General features: G+C 39.2%; 1 protein-coding gene across 4 annotated transcripts in view; it reads left to right on the plus strand.

Annotated features, from left to right (window-relative positions):
• The window catches only part of lipf (lipase, gastric), a 56,803-nt gene that overhangs the window by 26,627 nt on the left and 12,941 nt on the right, over positions 1–17,235 (plus strand). For 3 of the 4 annotated variants that reach the window (XM_008438085.3, XM_081600393.1, XM_008438086.3), the window contains 5 exons: positions 13,010–13,121; positions 13,224–13,422; positions 14,173–14,282; positions 14,368–14,504; positions 14,856–15,002. In XM_008438085.3, coding sequence (XP_008436307.1) covers positions 13,010–13,121; positions 13,224–13,422; positions 14,173–14,282; positions 14,368–14,504; positions 14,856–15,002 — 705 coding nt within the window. The remainder of the gene's footprint in view (positions 1–13,009; positions 13,122–13,223; positions 13,423–14,172; positions 14,283–14,367; positions 14,505–14,855; positions 15,003–17,235) is intronic. The other variant, XM_008438087.3, reaches the window with a different exon arrangement.

Consider the following 17,235-nt stretch of genomic DNA (forward strand, 5'->3'; position numbering starts at 1 on the left):
AATGATTCTTTCCACGGCAATTCAAACACTGCTTACCATAAGCAGGACATTGTCTCACTTTATGCTGTGACCCGCAGCGCTTACAGCTGATAATGGCTTCCTCTTGCAGCTGTCTCGTCTGAGCATGGCGTTTCTTCTGGCAGGACACCGCTCCCACTGCCACTGCTCCGTCACTGAACTGTGAAGTAGTTCTTGAAGAAAGTTTAGAAAATGTCGTCACTTGCTGTAGCGACAGTTCGCTTGCCCAGCACACCTTTACAGCTGTTTCCAGGGTCAGTTCCACTTCTCTCAGCAGTCTCTCTCTGAGCTTCCCATCACGTACACCAAAGATGATCTGATCTCTGACCATCGAGTCCTTCAGCAGGTCAAAATTGCATGTCTGAGCTTTTACTTTCATATCTGTTAGAAAGTTATTGAATGGTTCATGCTGGGTCTGCATTCGGGAACGAAACGCGTATCTCTCATAGCATTCCTTCTTCTTGAGTGAACAGTGATCATCAAATTTAGTCAGCACAACATCCAACTTTTCTTTGTCTTCTGCTTTATCAAAGACAAATGTGTTGTAGACTTCCAAAGCCTGCGCTCCTGCTATGGTCAGCAACATTGCTACCTTTCTTGGCTCCGGCTTTGTCTCCAATCCCATTGCGGAGACATACAGTTGAAAGCGTTGTTTGAAAGCACGCCAATTCTCATCTACGTTTCCCGTCAGCTTCAAGCTCTCCGGTGGTTTCAGCTCCATGGTCGGCTTTTTAGTTGACTCCTGACACCATGTTATATTCGTGCTTGATAAAAACCAGACGTTGTATAATGCCCAGATACTTTTATTAAAACATCTTTTAGAGGTCTGTTCACACAGCTTGCTCACAAGTGTCACATCTACTTCTATTGTTCTATTCTCTACATTTATACATTCACATGAACTCATGCTTGCCACCTAGTGGACATAAACATAATTCATTCAATCATGACAAACACGATGTGAGGAAGAAGAAGGAGATATCTTTAAAGAGAGACAGATTCACTGCAGCACGGATGAATCTCACATCGGATTTTGGACTCAATCTCAGCTGCTGAATCTCTGAAGCTAGAACTAGTCGGCTGAAACACATATATATCATATATATGTATACATACATATATATGTATATGTATATACATATATTATACATGTAATGTATCCAATATACATGTATATTGGATACATGTATATTGGATACATGTATCCAAGCCTATATTGGATACATGTATCCAATATAGGCTATATTATTCAGTATTAATCATTATTTGTGTTTGTATAGTTATATGTATGTACTAAATAATTTGTTAAATTATGAACGGCTGTGTGCTTTGTAATATGCTCATACATCGATATCAGAATATTCCTATTCTATTGTTAAAGACACTAAGCATATTTAAATATGCTGAACTATTAAATAATACAATTCTTTCCAAATGTAGCTTTGATAGATGTTTGAATATGGTTTCCAGTAACAAAAAAAGCGTGTTATGATTGATTAAATGCGCTGATACGTCATTGTGCTGCTAAACACATAACGCTGAGTGGAGTGGTGGACCGCTCCAAGATGGCCGCCCTGAATCTCGTCAGCGACAATAGGCGAGAGCGGTCCATGAGGCGTCTGTACTTATATTATGTCTATGTGTTGCCCCAGTCATTGTTTCACTCACGGTGTTGGTGTTGCGAAATTGTGCCCAACTGCTTTCTGGTGTGATGCTTTACCTGCTATCCGATTGCTCCAGATGTCCCTTTTTTGCCAGCAGTGAGCCTCGATATAGTCAAACTCCGTCAAGTGTTTGTTTTTTAACGTCATGTTAGATTCGTCGTGTTGATGCATTTTGACGGGCTTCACCCCCGAGGTATTTCTTCGGCGGAACACGCAAACTTCACCATTCACTCAGCATTATAGTTTCTCACGACATCGCTTAGGATTTGTTGCTGCTTGCTTGCGCAGTGTGAAGGAAAGAGGAGATCAGCTGCACAGGCAGGTTATGAAGTATGCAGGTGATCGGCAACAAGAGACGATGATCGGCGATCACCGATCACACACGGAAATCGGCCAATTATGATGATATATATATATATAGTGTGTGTGTGTGTGTGTGTGTGTGTGTGTTAGTTCTGAGTCCAAACCAACAAAACCACAAATTACATCACCTTTCCTTTTAGCAACACTCAACAAGCTTTTGGAAACTGAGGACACTAATTGTTGAATGTTCTTTTCCGTTGTTGTTTGGTTATATCTGCAGTTGCTCAACAGTTGATTCTAGTCTCCATTGTTATATTTTACATTTTATAATGTAAAATATAACATTATAATGCCACACATATTCAGTGGAAACTGTGGGCCAAAACCTTTCAAGATTAATGGTGCCTTCACAGATGTGCAAGTTACTCATGCCATGGATATGAGTAACTTACCCATGGACAACGAAAAAGTCATTTTCCTTTTTCGTTGTCCATGCCATGGGCATGAGTAACTTGTGATAATATAACTTGTGGCATACTATCACAGCTAGCATCTGTGATAGTATGGGGTTTGTTAAGGAAGAATTTTATATTACTGTTAAATTTAGCAAAACTCTGGCTCTGATACTTCCTTTTGATCCCGGGTTTTCTCGCGTGGCCACGTGCGGGGACAAAAACACAACAATGCGTGTTGACGTCACAGAATTACAGGATTTAATCCAATCAGAAGAAAATATAAGATAGTACAGGAAACTAAAGAAAGACAGATACAAACATTGTTACCTGAGACAAGAAGACAAAGAAATATCAAGGACGTCCTTGGAGAAAGAGCTGGTGCAGAAGTAAAATAAATCAGCTTTTTTCTGAATTATTTCCCTTGTGCACAAACTTTTATACCTGTAGGTGTGTTTACCTCTTTAATGTATTCAAATAAGGCGTATCTCTACTTGACCAATTGGAAGGCATCTCTGGCCCTTTTAAATTTTAGAAAAAAGTCCCGCAGTGTGGTCGCAAGATCAAACACCTTTTGTTAAATAAGGTGGAAGCAGACTCTCTGAATTCATGGTGGTTTATGGCTTTCACAGATCAGTGTGAAAAGCTAGAACTTCCTACTGATTGTTTCCAGACAGACAAAGAGCAGATCAGAAGATCTTGGCAAACAATCTGCTTTAACTACAGTAAAATATATCAATAGGTCAGAATATGTTATAAATTTTAAAACTATAATTATGGCATTTCAATCAAGTCATGATAAATTCTAAAACTAACTTATTTTAAATTTATTTTCTTAACACTATCCGGCCTCCTGTGGCTCTACAGCCATCTGGGCAAAGAGAAACAAATGAATGAACCTCACAGGTAGCTGTGAAATTCTGGTTTCTCTTCTGCTCTGCCAGGAACAAACCTTTAATTCTGTACTTTTAATTCAATGAAAAGTTCTCCAAAAATCCAATTTGTTCTTCTGCACTCAGCATCTCCAAAGTTTAGTTCTGATATCAAACCAAAAGCAATAGATAATAAACAGAAAATAATGAAGTACAATTCCTGTTTCTAATTAGGAATTAGAAACAAATAAGAATTAAGACATTAATTCACCATAAACCTAAGTATTTTCTAATACTAAACAAAACATTTTCATGTGATTCTAATATAGTCAGAAATAATACAATTTCAAATACATTCATCATTAACTAAATTAATTCTAAAACAAGATAATAGAATTTTTAGTCAAAACATGTTATTAATAACTAAGAAAAATGTCTTACAAATTAAATGTTAGTGATTTAAAACATTTTCTGTTATATTCAGTTTTTTTGCACCATGTCAGATGTTAGTTCTGGAAGATTTCTCATCCTGGTTACGTGAACCGACCAAAGTTCCCTTTCTCACAGTAATTCAAGTGATAATGTCCTCTACCTTCCTGCATATGTTAATTTATGACCTCCTGTCTTTAATGATAAGACCCCAGGGGTCTGAGCCGAGGCTCTCCTGCAGATCTATTTCAATACTTACCCAGCAATAGTATTTGTTTCAAATCACTAACAGAAACCTGTTCAAACTTAAGAAATTGGTTCTAAAAGGTTTAAACTGTGTTAAACACTCAAAATAATAATTTTTCTCAACAGTCCCCCTTTTGAGGTCTGAGATACACAGACCTCACAAATAAATTGATTAGGCCTTCCAATATAGGAACAAAAAATTTTGTGTACTAGAATAACCAAAACATTTACCTTCTTATACCTTCTTATACAGTCCCCCTTTTCAACAGGACCCCTCAGCTCCACATCCCCCTCATCTGCAGCACCACAGTAAAGCATCTGATAGGGAGGCGGAGCAGGTGGGCCTCTGCTACCCTTATCAGTTTTATGCATCTAAAATTAAACTCCTTATTCTACCTGTAGATGATAGATTTGTTCTGTCCAGTAATTTAATACTCACCTGAAGTATTGCAAAAATTTGTAACAATCTCAATTTAAATGTAAAAATAACCATTAACCTTTTAAAAATCCTATAACTCAATTATTTCAAAACAAGCAAAACACATTACAAATCATCACCCAAAAATGATAAAATGGAAAAATGACAGAGGTACACAAAACTTACCAAAGATGGACACTAATCACAAAATCAATACTGATCATAACAATTACAATCCGTCAACAGTGTAAAAAGCAAGACCAAAAACAAAGCTGTCAAGGAAAAAGAAATTAGAACACATAAAAATCAATTACACATTTCCTTTTTTTACAGAATTCAATAATAGTCTTAGAGTCTGTGTCTTTCTTCTTTGTCTGTCCTCAAAAACAAAAGAAGTTCTTCGTCCAGAAATGATCTAAAAATACGCGTGAAAAAAGAAACGAAAGTTCATTGAGTTCGCAAGAAAAGACGAAAATACGCAAAAGAGAAAAGATGTGTTAACGGTGATCCTCTTGTAACGTGATCCTTCGTGTAACCTGTTTTCCTCGTCGGATCTAAACCTCAGGTTCCCACCTGAGTGTCCGTTGCTCACTGAAAATTGGATTTATTGTGCCAATATAACAGTGAGTTTAAGGCGAGGGTGCAATCTCCTTTTCTCAATATAAGGACACCGGAAACAGGAGTATTATGCCTGTTCGGGCCTTTTAAGCCTCGAATTCCAGGAATTAGAAGTGATCATGGCAGGAATTGCTGATCCTCCTCGGTCCTGGGAAGTGCCTGCAGACGCTCCTCGTCTGAAGTTGCAGATCTTCTTGTACGTCTCGGAGCGCGTTGTGGCTCCTCAGCTGTTGTGCAGTGACTCCAATGAAACCAGGTGTCTCCTTTCCCTTGCAGACGGACAGCGTGAGACGTCCTTTCCACGAGTTGGTATGGTCTGGTGAAGCGAGGTTCAGACCACTGTCTTTTGATGACCTTCAGCCACACCCAGTTGATTCCTGGAACCGGTCCTGAGCCTGGACGGTCCTATGACGTCTGGTATTTTTGCAAACTCTGTTGCCAGAACCTGTGACTCACTAAAAACATAATTATGAAATAAATGTGCAGGTTCACCTGTCCATTCTGAAATCCGAGTGCAGGTGCTGGAAACATCCTTCTTGTGTGGAGCTCATATGGACCCTGTTGATTTGTTAATGGACATTCAAACAAACATCCAATAATAAGCGTTGCATTTACCCAATTTAAATTTAGACTGTGCACAGTTTATAGCCAATTTTGTTTTATTTACTTTCTCAACCTTGCCTTGTGATTGGGGATAATATACTGTACCGAATAAATGGGTCAATCCGAGCATCTGTTCCACATTCTGCAGATCTTGATTCCTAAAAGGAGTACCATTTACTCACCTGATCTTTGTTAGAAATCCATAGCGTGGAATGTAATGATTGATCAAGCAGAATATGAAAGCTTTGCTGTCTTCCTTTGCGCTGGCCACGCCTCCAGGTATCTTGAGTATTGCGTCCAGAGGGATTAATACCTACCAGCGTCAGCATATCTATCCTTTAACCCTGTCTTTGAGAAAAGATACCACCTGTGTTCCAGGTTTTCATCACCTGTGAAATCCTTTCATGCCAAGTCCATAGACTTCTTGAAAAACCTGGAGTCTCATATCAGGAGAAAGAATCACCTTACCATTCAGTCCTTGTCTGAGTCGGTCATTAACTGACTCCTTATTGCTCATCAGACAGCTCCAGTGATGACACCCCCTTTTTGTGTTAAAATATCTTGTACAGATGATTCTATTCCACCTGCTTCAGTTCTAATACTTACCATTTTAAAGGAATGACAAGAATCAAACAGCCTTCTTGGCTGTGTTTGTCAGTGGCAGCGCCTTCAGCTGTCACTCTTGTCCTGCTTTCTTCATGACCCCTGTTTCAATCACAATAACAAATTAACACAGGAATAATGCTTCTACCAATTTCCATTTCCGTTTCATATTTTATGCGTTTCTAAGAACCCTGCATTTGTTGTCTTCTATGTTTTTGACTAAAGTCCCAGTTAAACGTCGTTAAACTGAAGTCCTAAAAAGAAGTGTGGGTTTTAATATTTGTATCCTTTTTAAATCTCTCTATCTCACTGTTTACTCAATGTCACATTCTGTTTTATTTCAATTATGTAAAGCACTTTGTAATGCCCTGCTACTGAAATGTGCCACACAAACAAAATTCAATTTATGGATTGGTTCTGTTCCTGAAACTCACTACTTAAATCTTAAAGTAGTGCATATGCTGCTTTTATTTCATATTTACAACAGGAACCATCTGTGTACAGACTTCTCAAATCTTTCACTTGTGGCAGTCAGATGTGCTCTCCCCCTGTTTCTGAGGCAGAACTGTGTGCACTCAGTTCAGCCACAGAAACATCCAAACTAAATTGCAAATGGCAACAAGTTAGAGCCAATCGTTATCAGGATAATCTAGGAGCATAGTTCCTACCATTCCTAGTCATAGAAAGTGCAGCATGTCCACCACAGTCATATCCCAGGGTGATTCAAACTCACAGCTCTGTGACTTGCAGACATCTAAATGATCTGAGACAACAAAAATGAAAATAAAAAAATAAAAAATATCAAACTAAAAGAAACTCTGTTCCTGGAGACTGACAGCTCAGATGTACACAGTGTATAACACTCACTAACTGAATGTGATAACAAGTATGTGCAGCCTTTATCCAAGAACACAGTGTAAGTGCATTTAACAAAATATTATTCCTTTCTTTACTGAATAAAAGCTTGACCTCTAATAAGTAACACTCGGGCCAGCTTCTGTTGTCCCCTCCACTGCAGCAGACTTATGTAAACGACCAAAAGAGGAGGACCCAGTTAAAAATCAAAAGCAACAGGTGTGATGTCAGCGTGCCCCAAATCAGTGGGACATGTGGCCCAGAACACTATATTTCATATGTTTCATGGATGGGAGAAGAAAAAGCGAGGAGCAGGAATATACCGTCAGTCTAGAATCAACAGGGAGCATGAAATTACACCTCCCAATATCTAAGGCTATGAGCCAGAGTGCAGAGCCAAAAGATCATATGGCACTGCCACTTCTAGCGTGCTTTTTAGTCAAACTCATGCACCAGCAACAGTTATTTAGCCACAAAATGCAAAAACATGTTCCAGGCACTACCTACTAAAGTTACATCAAACTACTCCTGGAACCATTCTGTCCAATTAAATAATTTAAACAGGGTGGCATGGGAAAAGGTCAAAAATCAGCCCAGAGAACACAAGTGTTCGGATCTAGGGTTTCCAAAGTGAGAAGCAGGACCAAAGCTTGGTGTGTTCATTCGTGTCCAGCTGTCATCCAGGTGCTCCACTGATAACTGCAGCAGAAAATGTCCATGTGTAAAATCATGCACAAGCGTGTGCAAAAATGTGGCGACAGGCAGAGTCCAGTGTAGTGCAGAGAAAAGAACCACTGATTTTATTCAGTCAGAGGTCAGTGTTCAGTATGGAGTGTGCCACTCCTGCAACCACCACAAACAACAAATGTCCATCATTCTTCACGGTCGATCAGGAGATCTGGCAGTGATCTCAGATCAAAAGGTCCTGCGTGTGTCAATATCGTCCAGCTTGTTTTCACTGTGCATCACATCATGGGACCGACGCAGGATCTGGTGCTTCTCTTGGCAGTTATATGTCAGCCGTACTGCCTCCAACAGGAATATGAAGCTTGTGTGGGCATTGTCGAACCCAGTGGCCTTGTTCACCACAATAAAAACACATGTCCCTGCAGTTCACACCTTGTTGACCCTTCCCCTCACACCTGAGAAACCGGGTGCCCTTTTCCTTTTGCCACGCCAGCCTGGAGCTAAATTCTGCCAAGATGCAGCTGCATACATGCGAGGGCCAGAATGTGTTGCTGGAGCAGGAACCCGACCCAAAACAGGTGGAAAATTTTCTGATAATGCATCAACTCCCACCTGCATTTGTTTTTCATGTTTCATCACTTTGTATCTAGCCTCCTTTATCTGAAGCTTAAGCAATTGTTTCTTTAACCGCTCCAGCTCATCAACCTCAGTCCTCTCCGCATCCTGAAACACATGCAAATGATGTAACAGATGTTTCTCCCACTCAGCATGATCACAACCTATCAGCTCCCGATTTTGGGTCATCTTTTCAGCTACAGAAGAAGGGACACCAGCTAGGATGGCCTGACGAAATTGTTCCCTCTGCTCTGAATGATTAGCCGGATGTAATCCCGTATGTTTAATCCAGATTTCAATACCCCTGTCCAAATAGAGTCTGGGACTATTAGTAAGGTCCCAAGTAAATTTTGGAATAAACAAAGGAGCCAAGAGGGGGAAAAAATCCCTACATCTGAGCTCTGTTTATGGAGATGAACTGTTCCTTGCCAAAAAACCAAGCAACGAGCCCATTCGTGCCTGATCTGCTCTGCCTTCTCCAGGTTTTTAAAAGCGGCACCCTTAGTGAATAAACCAGCTTCACGAAGGTCTGACCGGGCTGCAGTCTCATCCGCGACTGCCCGTTTCAAAGCCTGACTTAAAATTAGGCCCAAAGGCATTTCGGTATTTAAAAGTTTATGCTGTTGTAATACTTCCCGTTTCAAATCGTCTGCCGTCACTTTAACTGTGTTCCACCCCAATTGTTCCAAAACGCTAAGTAAACCTGTGATCTGTTCATTCAAAGATTTCCACGGACCTGAACAGAAACTCAGAATCTTATCATTTAACAAATCAATATCCATATTTAACTTAACACAAGATCCGCAGCGCAAAACACGAATTCAAATCCACACAAACAGCAGTTTTCAAACGCAGCGTCCCACTCACACTGATTTGCTCACACAGCGCCACAGACACACAGAGCTCTTTACATACAAACAGCACAGATACAGAAAAAAACAGAACAAGAGAGACAGGCTCAGGTAACAGGAAAAACGAAGAAAAGAGAGGAAAAATTTTTGAAGCCGGCTAAAATATAGTTCTACTGCAACGCAAGAAATTCCCAACAACTTCTACATTTTCAACAACTTCTACATTTTCAACAACTTCTCAATTTTCAGAGTCGGGTCAAAACTCAATTTCAATATGTTCTTCCATCAATCCGCCCAGCTACATAATTTACGAAGAGCCAGCGAAGAAGGTGACATCAAAACCCGGCCAAATAATAATTTATCAAAAGTCTCTTAAATCGCCCAAAGCGACAGACTCAGCCAATTTAACCCTTAAAATCATCAGTCCTTGAGGAACGAGCAAATTCCCTGGCCGAATCAAGCCAATTCTACAACTAGAACACACAAAATTAAATCCAATTAAATTTGTTAGTTTACAGGCACAGTAACATTCCTGCAGGCCACAAATTAAAGCCTAGCTTGAGACAGAGACTGCGCCGTTTCCCTGTTTGAGCCCGCCACCGGCTCCCTGTAGTGTGTATGCATTCATTAACATTAAACTATGTTTGCTCTTTTCGGGGGGAATTTTCTATGACATTGCAGAGAATTCCATAATTCTGCGGCGCACAGCAAAGGGAAATCGGAAGTGTCAAACGAAGCGGCGCCGCCCGCAAACTTAACACAGGCTTACCAGACCGCAGCGTCAGACCCAGACAAATTAAAAAGTCCCCACAGGCGCACGTCCGAAACTTCGGAACCGGTACGAGCCCCCAAATGTTAAGGAAGAATTTTATATTACTGGTAAATTTAGCAAAACTCTGGCTCTGATTACTTCCTTTTGATCCCGGGTTTTCTCGCGTGGCCACGTGCGGGGACAAAAACACAACAATGCGTGTTGACGTCACAGAATTACAGGATTTAATCCAATCAGAAGAAAATATAAGATAGTACAGGAAACTAAAGAAAGACAGATACAAACATTGTTACCTGAGACAAGAAGACAAAGAAATATCAAGGACGTCCTTGGAGAAAGAGCTGGTGCAGAAGTAAAATAAATCAGCTTTTTTCTGAATTGTTTCCCTTGTGCACAAACTTTTATACCTGTAGGTGTGTTTACCTCTTTAATGTATTCAAATAAGGCGTATCTCTACTTGACCAATTGGAAGGCATCTCTGGCCCTTTTAAATTTTAGAAAAAGTCCCGCAGTTTGGTCGCAAGATCAAACACCTTTTGTTAAATAAGGTGTAAGCAGACTCTCCGAATTCATGGTGGTTTATGGCTTTCACAGATCAGTGTGAAAAGCTAGAACTTCCTACTGATTGTTTCCCAACAGACAAAGAGCAGATCAGAAGATCTTGGCAAACAATCTGCTTTAACTACAGTAAAATATATCAATAGGTCAGAATATGTTATAAATTTTAAAACTATAATTATGGTATTTCAATCAAGTCATGATAAATTCTAAAACTAACTTATTTTAAATTTATTTTCTTAACACTATCCGGCCTCCTGTGGCTCTACAGCCATCTGGGCAAAGAGAAACAGATGCAGGAACCTCACAGGTAGCTGTGAAATTCTGGTTTCTCTTCTGCTCTGCCAGGAACAAACCTTTAAATCTGTACTTTTAATTCAATGAAAAGTTCTCCAAAAATCCAATTTGTTCTTCTGCACTCAGCATCTCCAAAGTTAGTTCTGATATCAAACCAAAGCAATAGATAATAAACAGAAAATAATGAAGTACAATTCCGTTTCAATTAGGAATTAGAACAAATAAGAATTAATTCACCATAAACCTAAGTATTTTCTAATACTAAACAAACATTTCATGTGATTCTAATATAGTCAGAAATAATACAATTTCAATACATTCACATTACTAAATTAATTCTAAAACAAGATAATAGAATTTTAGTCAAAACATGTTATTAATAACTAAGAAAAATGTCTTACAAATTAAATGTTAGTGATTTAAAACATTTCTGTTATATTCAGTTTTTTGCACCATGTCAGATGTTAGTCTGGAAGATTTTCATCCTGGTTACGTGAACCGACCAAAGTTCCCTTCTCACAGTAATTCAAGTGATAATGTCCTCTACCTTCCTGCATATGTAATTATGACCTCCTGTCTTTAATGATAAGACCCCAGGGTCTGAGCCGAGGCTCTGCAGATCTATTTCAATACTTACCCAGCAATAGTATTTGTTTCAAATCACTAACAGAAACCTGTTCAAACTTAAGAAATTGGTTCTAAAAGGTTTAAACTGTGTTAAACACTCAAAATAATAATTTTTCTCAACAGGTTGTATTAGTATACAACTAATACAAGAACTGAACAGAAAGGTTCAGTAAAAGACATACGAGCCTCCGTTTTGTTTGAAGAAGCTTCACTCCGTAACAACCCCATACTATCACAGATGCTAGCTGTTTAGCATTGCGCTGTCAACAATCCGGTCAGTCATTTTCCTTTTTCGTTGTCCATGATTTCCAAAAACAATTTGAAATATGGACTTGTCAGACCCAAGACATGTTCCACTTTCCGTCACTCCATCTCAGATGAGCTTGGATCCAGAGAAACTGGATATATATATATATATGCTGGATAATATATAGCCTTCACTTCATAAGGTACAGTTTTAAGTCACACTTGTAGATGTAATGATAAACTTTGTTCCAATGTGGTAATATCCATTCCAGATTGATGGTTGGTTTTTAATGCAATGAACGTCAAGGGACATTAAGTGTTGGTTTTCTTCTTCTTTGTCACTTATTTTCACAGATTTCTCTGTACTCTCAGAATCTTTTTACAATATTATGGCCTGTAGATGATGAAATTCCTAAATTTCTTGCAATCGTACGTTGAGAAATATTGTTCTTTTACTGTTGAACTATTTGCTTATGCTGTTCTGAATCTCATCACATCCTTGCTTCTGAATAATTGAGCCTTTTGGGAATATTCACTGCCTACTCAATCATGACACCTGTTTTCAATTAAAATATTCACCTGTCAAATATTGTAGGAAAATGTTTTTTGTCTTTATTTTTTTTTAGCATTCCTCAGCTTTCCCAGTCTTATGTTGCCCCTGTCCCAGCTGTTTTTAGTATGCTATGGGTATCAAATTCAAAATGACTGAATATTTGCAGAAATAGTTTCTACTTCTTTTTCCTGACATGATACCTCCTCTCCGTAATCCTCAGCTTGCTCAAAATCTTGATCAACTGATTTTCTAATTTTCTGGGATAACATTTCATCTTTGGTAATCCTGTCTTTTCTATTAAACATTGATAACAATGTTTTCTGCATTGTTATCAAGTTTTTGTTGCCTTTAAATTAAAAATTGTTCCGTTGTGTTTTCCAAGTTTTTATTTAAGTCTATAGAAGGTAAGCGATTTCTTGTTCAGTCCATCTCAATGTGAGCAGTGTTTTTATGTCTGCACATGACTTGTGTAAAATGCCCCAGTCAATTAAATCAATGCACCAACCCCCCTTAACAACCAAAGTGTTTAGGAAGTAGACATACATGCACTCTATTGTGAATGAAATCTCTGGTCATGAGCAGTTTTTTCTTTTTTGAGCAGTGATGTTTTGCTAAAATGAAACAAAATGAAACACAGCTAGTTATTGTCCCTTTGCTTTTAATTTGAATGTTTTAGGTTATTTTTGTGCTGGCTGTTGAGTTTCTGTACCTCTGTCACTCAGACAGAGATCATTCAAAGGTGGGGTTACCCTTCAGAGGAGCATGAGGTTTTGACAGAAGACGGCTACATTCTGACTGTCAATAGGATCCCCCATGGACTCAAACATACAGCAGGTCAGGTTCCAATTCTATTTAAAGTATCTCTTTACACATTGACAGGCCATAGGATGTTCTTCCTTCCCTGGCTTTCTACTGATCCTGGTTTCAATCCTGTAGGTCCAAGGTCAGCAGTCTTCCTTCAGCATGGACTTCTGGCTGCTGGCAGCAATTGGATCACCAACCTTCCGAACTCCAGTCTGGGTTACGTACTGGCAGATGCCGGCTATGATGTGTGGATTGGGAACAGCAGAGGGAACACCTGGTCCAGGAAACATCAAACTCTGAGCCCAGATCTAGAGGACTTCTGGAGGTTCAGGTGTGAAGTTGAAGCTCATATATGTCCAGAGATCTGTTTTCAGAATATACTTAGATTTCAAACATTTAGAAAGCAGTCCCAGAAACATCTAGACCAGTGTTTCTCAACCCTGGTCCTCACTGCCCCCCTGTCCTGCATGTTTTAGGTGTTTCCCTTCTGCCACACATCTGAATTGTATCTCTGGGTGATTAACAGGCTTCTGCAGTACTTGATGGTCATGCAATCATTTGAATCAGCTGTTCTGGAATAGAGGCACATCTAAAACATGCAGAGCAGGGGGACGGTGAGGACCAAGGTGGAGAAACACTGATCTAGTCATTTACACTGCAGAAAAATGCTGAATTAACTTCTATGCAGATGGTTCTTGATCAGACGTCTCTGGATCAGTTAAAATTATTTCTTACAGCTAGATCCTGTTATAATATCAAACCTGCAGAGTATTAGAGTCAAGTTTTACATCAGGTGACTCCGCATCACACCGGTCTGCAACAAATACTTCTGGAACATGGTTCTCAAACAGATTATTCTAGATGAGGTCACTTTGGAGAACAGGTTTCTGAAAAAAATATTTTTGGATCACTTTGGCCTGAAATAGCTGATTCTGACCAATGTGACTAACTTCAACTGTTTTTTCTAAATTAAGTGTTTTCTGAGTCATGATGTTTTTTTCTGGTTCTGACTCTCCATCTTTCAAATAAAGTGAATCAGATAGTTCTAAGACATATCTTCCACTATTCTGTATGTCAACAGCTATGACGAAATGGCTCTGAAAGATCTTCCAGCAGTTATCAACCACATTCTGAAGGCTACTGGTCAGGAACAGATCTTCTACATTGGACACTCCCAGGGAACGACCATTGGTACCCGATCAAGTCTTCAACTTCTTTCTCGTCTGCTGTAAAACACTAACTTCCTGTACAAGCTAACTTCTGTGTTATTTTACAGCATTCATAGCGTTCTCCACTCTGCCAGAGCTTGCCAGTAAGATTCGCCTGTTCTTTGGACTGGCTCCTGTTGCGACTGTGGCATTTACTGACAGCCCCATGACCAAACTGTCTGCCCTACCAGATTTTTTGATCTGGGTAAGAATTAGTTCCTGGTAATAGCACCTGTTTAGGAAGCACAGGACAGGTGACAAAAACTGACAAGGTTCAGTTGTTGGTGGAAATAAAAACGATGATTAAACGGTGCAAATGAATAGATCATCCAAAATATTATTTTCCCGGTGGGGAGGAGCAGTGAATTTCTCAGAGATATTCCGCAAATTGTAGCTTTTTTAAAAAGGACCAACAACATGATGGGTTTGTTCTTACATTAAAATATTCATTATATAATTTATAATCTATTCAAAAATTCTAATTCACTTTGAATTATTAGTAGACCTGCATTTTCTTGTGTCCTATTGATGACATGCTCATTGATGCACCCTGCAGGACTTGTTTGGGAGGCGGGACTTCCTGCCACAGAGCCAGTACATTAAATGGTTGGCTGAACACGTGTGTGCAAAGACATTGCTGAGCGAGTTGTGTGGAAATCTCTTCTTCATCCTCTGCGGTTTTGACGAGAAAAACCTTAACATGGTCTGTACCTCTGACTCTGAATAGCCTGAATAACAGAACTTTGTTGTATTTTATCTACATGAAGATTGAAGCTCAATCTTCATGATATCTACATGAACAGTTGTTCTTGTTGGTGACAGATTTACATTAGGAAATCTTTACTGTGGAAAACATGTTCATCTGTCAGAAGATACATTTTATTGAATGAATTTGGTTTTATTTCGTGTGATATCAGCAGTATGATCAGATAGATTACTACAAACTGGTAATCTAGATTATCATAGTTGGGTAACTACCCAGATAGCACACAGCGTTAAATCAACATTAAATTATAGTTAGAATCGTTGATTTTTGGTTGAAGTCGACAAATGACGGTGGATCAACCATCAAACAACCATCCACCTCCAGCCAATTAACTAACGTTGAAACTGTGTCATTGAATTAATGTTGTTTTGTAGTTGAAATCTAATGACTGAAATGCGGATGTCTGATCAACATCTGATCAATGTTGAATCAATGTCAGCTGTTTTGCCGCACCCCTTCCCCTCCTCTCCTCCTCATCAGAGCTCTGGGTCAGAGCATTTTATTACTGATCGGGGTTATCACGTTTTAAATTAAGCACTGTAGAGGATAGTCGGTGCTGATTCCTTTCTGTACATTTTCTTACTTGTTCATAAAAATTCTCACCGACTGTTTGTGTGTGATATATTGACACAAAAACATCTACAACTTACTACAAGGAGTGGAGCGGTCCACCCCTGCTATTTACATGAGTGGGATGGCCCATCCACACAGCCACTTCACTGTTGGCTTGTTTGCAAAATGTTCAATGTTGAATTATGATCACAAAGGTTGAATTTAGGTTAAGGTCAACAACAGAAGCTGGATCAACCATCAAACAACCATTCAATTCTAGCCAATTAACTAACGTTTAAAATTTGTCATTGAATCAATGTTGATTTATTGTCGATATCCATTGATTGAAATGCCAACATCGAATCCAGTGTTTTTCAGCACTGGTCCTCCAGTTACTGCCTTGCAAGTTTTAGGCATTTCCCTAATTCAGCACACATGATTTTAATTGACATCTGATTAACAGGGTTTTGCTGAACTAAAAACACGCAGGTCAGTTTGCCTTAAGGACAAGGTTTGGGGAAGAACTAGTAATCTAAATGTTCAATCAATGTAACTAGACCTGTCACAATAACAAATTTTGCTGGACGATTAATTGTCTAAAGAATTATTGCGATAAACGATAATATTGTTTCAAGACCTTTTGACACCGATTTAATGGAAATGACTAATAATACATGCAATTTCCTGCCATAGATAGATACACTTTATTTTCAAACGAACACATAACACTGGAACTGATAAACTAAATAAACAAAACAACCAAAAACAAAAATAAAATGGATTCTCAGTCTCCATTAACAAAAAACATACTTGAATAAAAACTAAACAACTTAAAGCCAAAGTGGAAATAAATACTGCATTCAACCAAAAGAGTGCAGATTACAAAGTCTGTATACTATATTGCCCTTCAGTGATCACTAGATTTAAATGGACAAGATGGGCACATCCGACTACCTAATGCAATAGTTCATACTACACGATTTTTTGCTCCTATTTTCTCCTTATGACAATCTTAGATCGTTCATTCAGTCAGGACTTTACGCTGAATCTAGCCACATGCATCACAGGTAGATTCTAGTAAAGTATTGATTAATGCCTGATTTTAAAATTAGTTAACTGGACTTGTAGACATTATTTTGTGCCCATGTGGCTGGACACCACACGGCACGACAAACCCGATCGAACCGTTATACTTAGGATTTCTGTCGGCTAATGTGTCTCTCAGGGTTTGAAAATGGGCCGACAGTCGGTCGACAACTCGTGTAGTGCGACCTGGACATTACACCGAGGAAATGAGGAAGGGAGGGTCAGTGGAGAGCATTGGAGCTGAGCCTTTTTTCATTCAGTGTCATCAACAGAAAGAATAAAAGGCAGGAAGAGACGATAACGACGATAATTAAAATGAGGTTGATAGGTTTAATTTATCGTGCGATTAATTGATTTATCGTTTATCGGGACAGGCCTAAATGTAAGTTGTTTTTCACACCCCTCTCTCTCCACCCGCCAAAAACACACACACAACCATTTAACCCCACCCCTCACCTGGCCCCATCTCCCCCTCAATATCCCCCCCTTTCCACTCTCCTCCGCTCCTCCTTGGGCTCTGGGTGAAACAACT

Source organism: Poecilia reticulata, chromosome 19, assembly GCF_904066995.2.
Source record: "Poecilia reticulata chromosome 19, P_reticulata-male-v2, whole genome shotgun sequence".
Taxonomy (NCBI): Eukaryota; Metazoa; Chordata; class Actinopteri; order Cyprinodontiformes; family Poeciliidae; genus Poecilia; species Poecilia reticulata.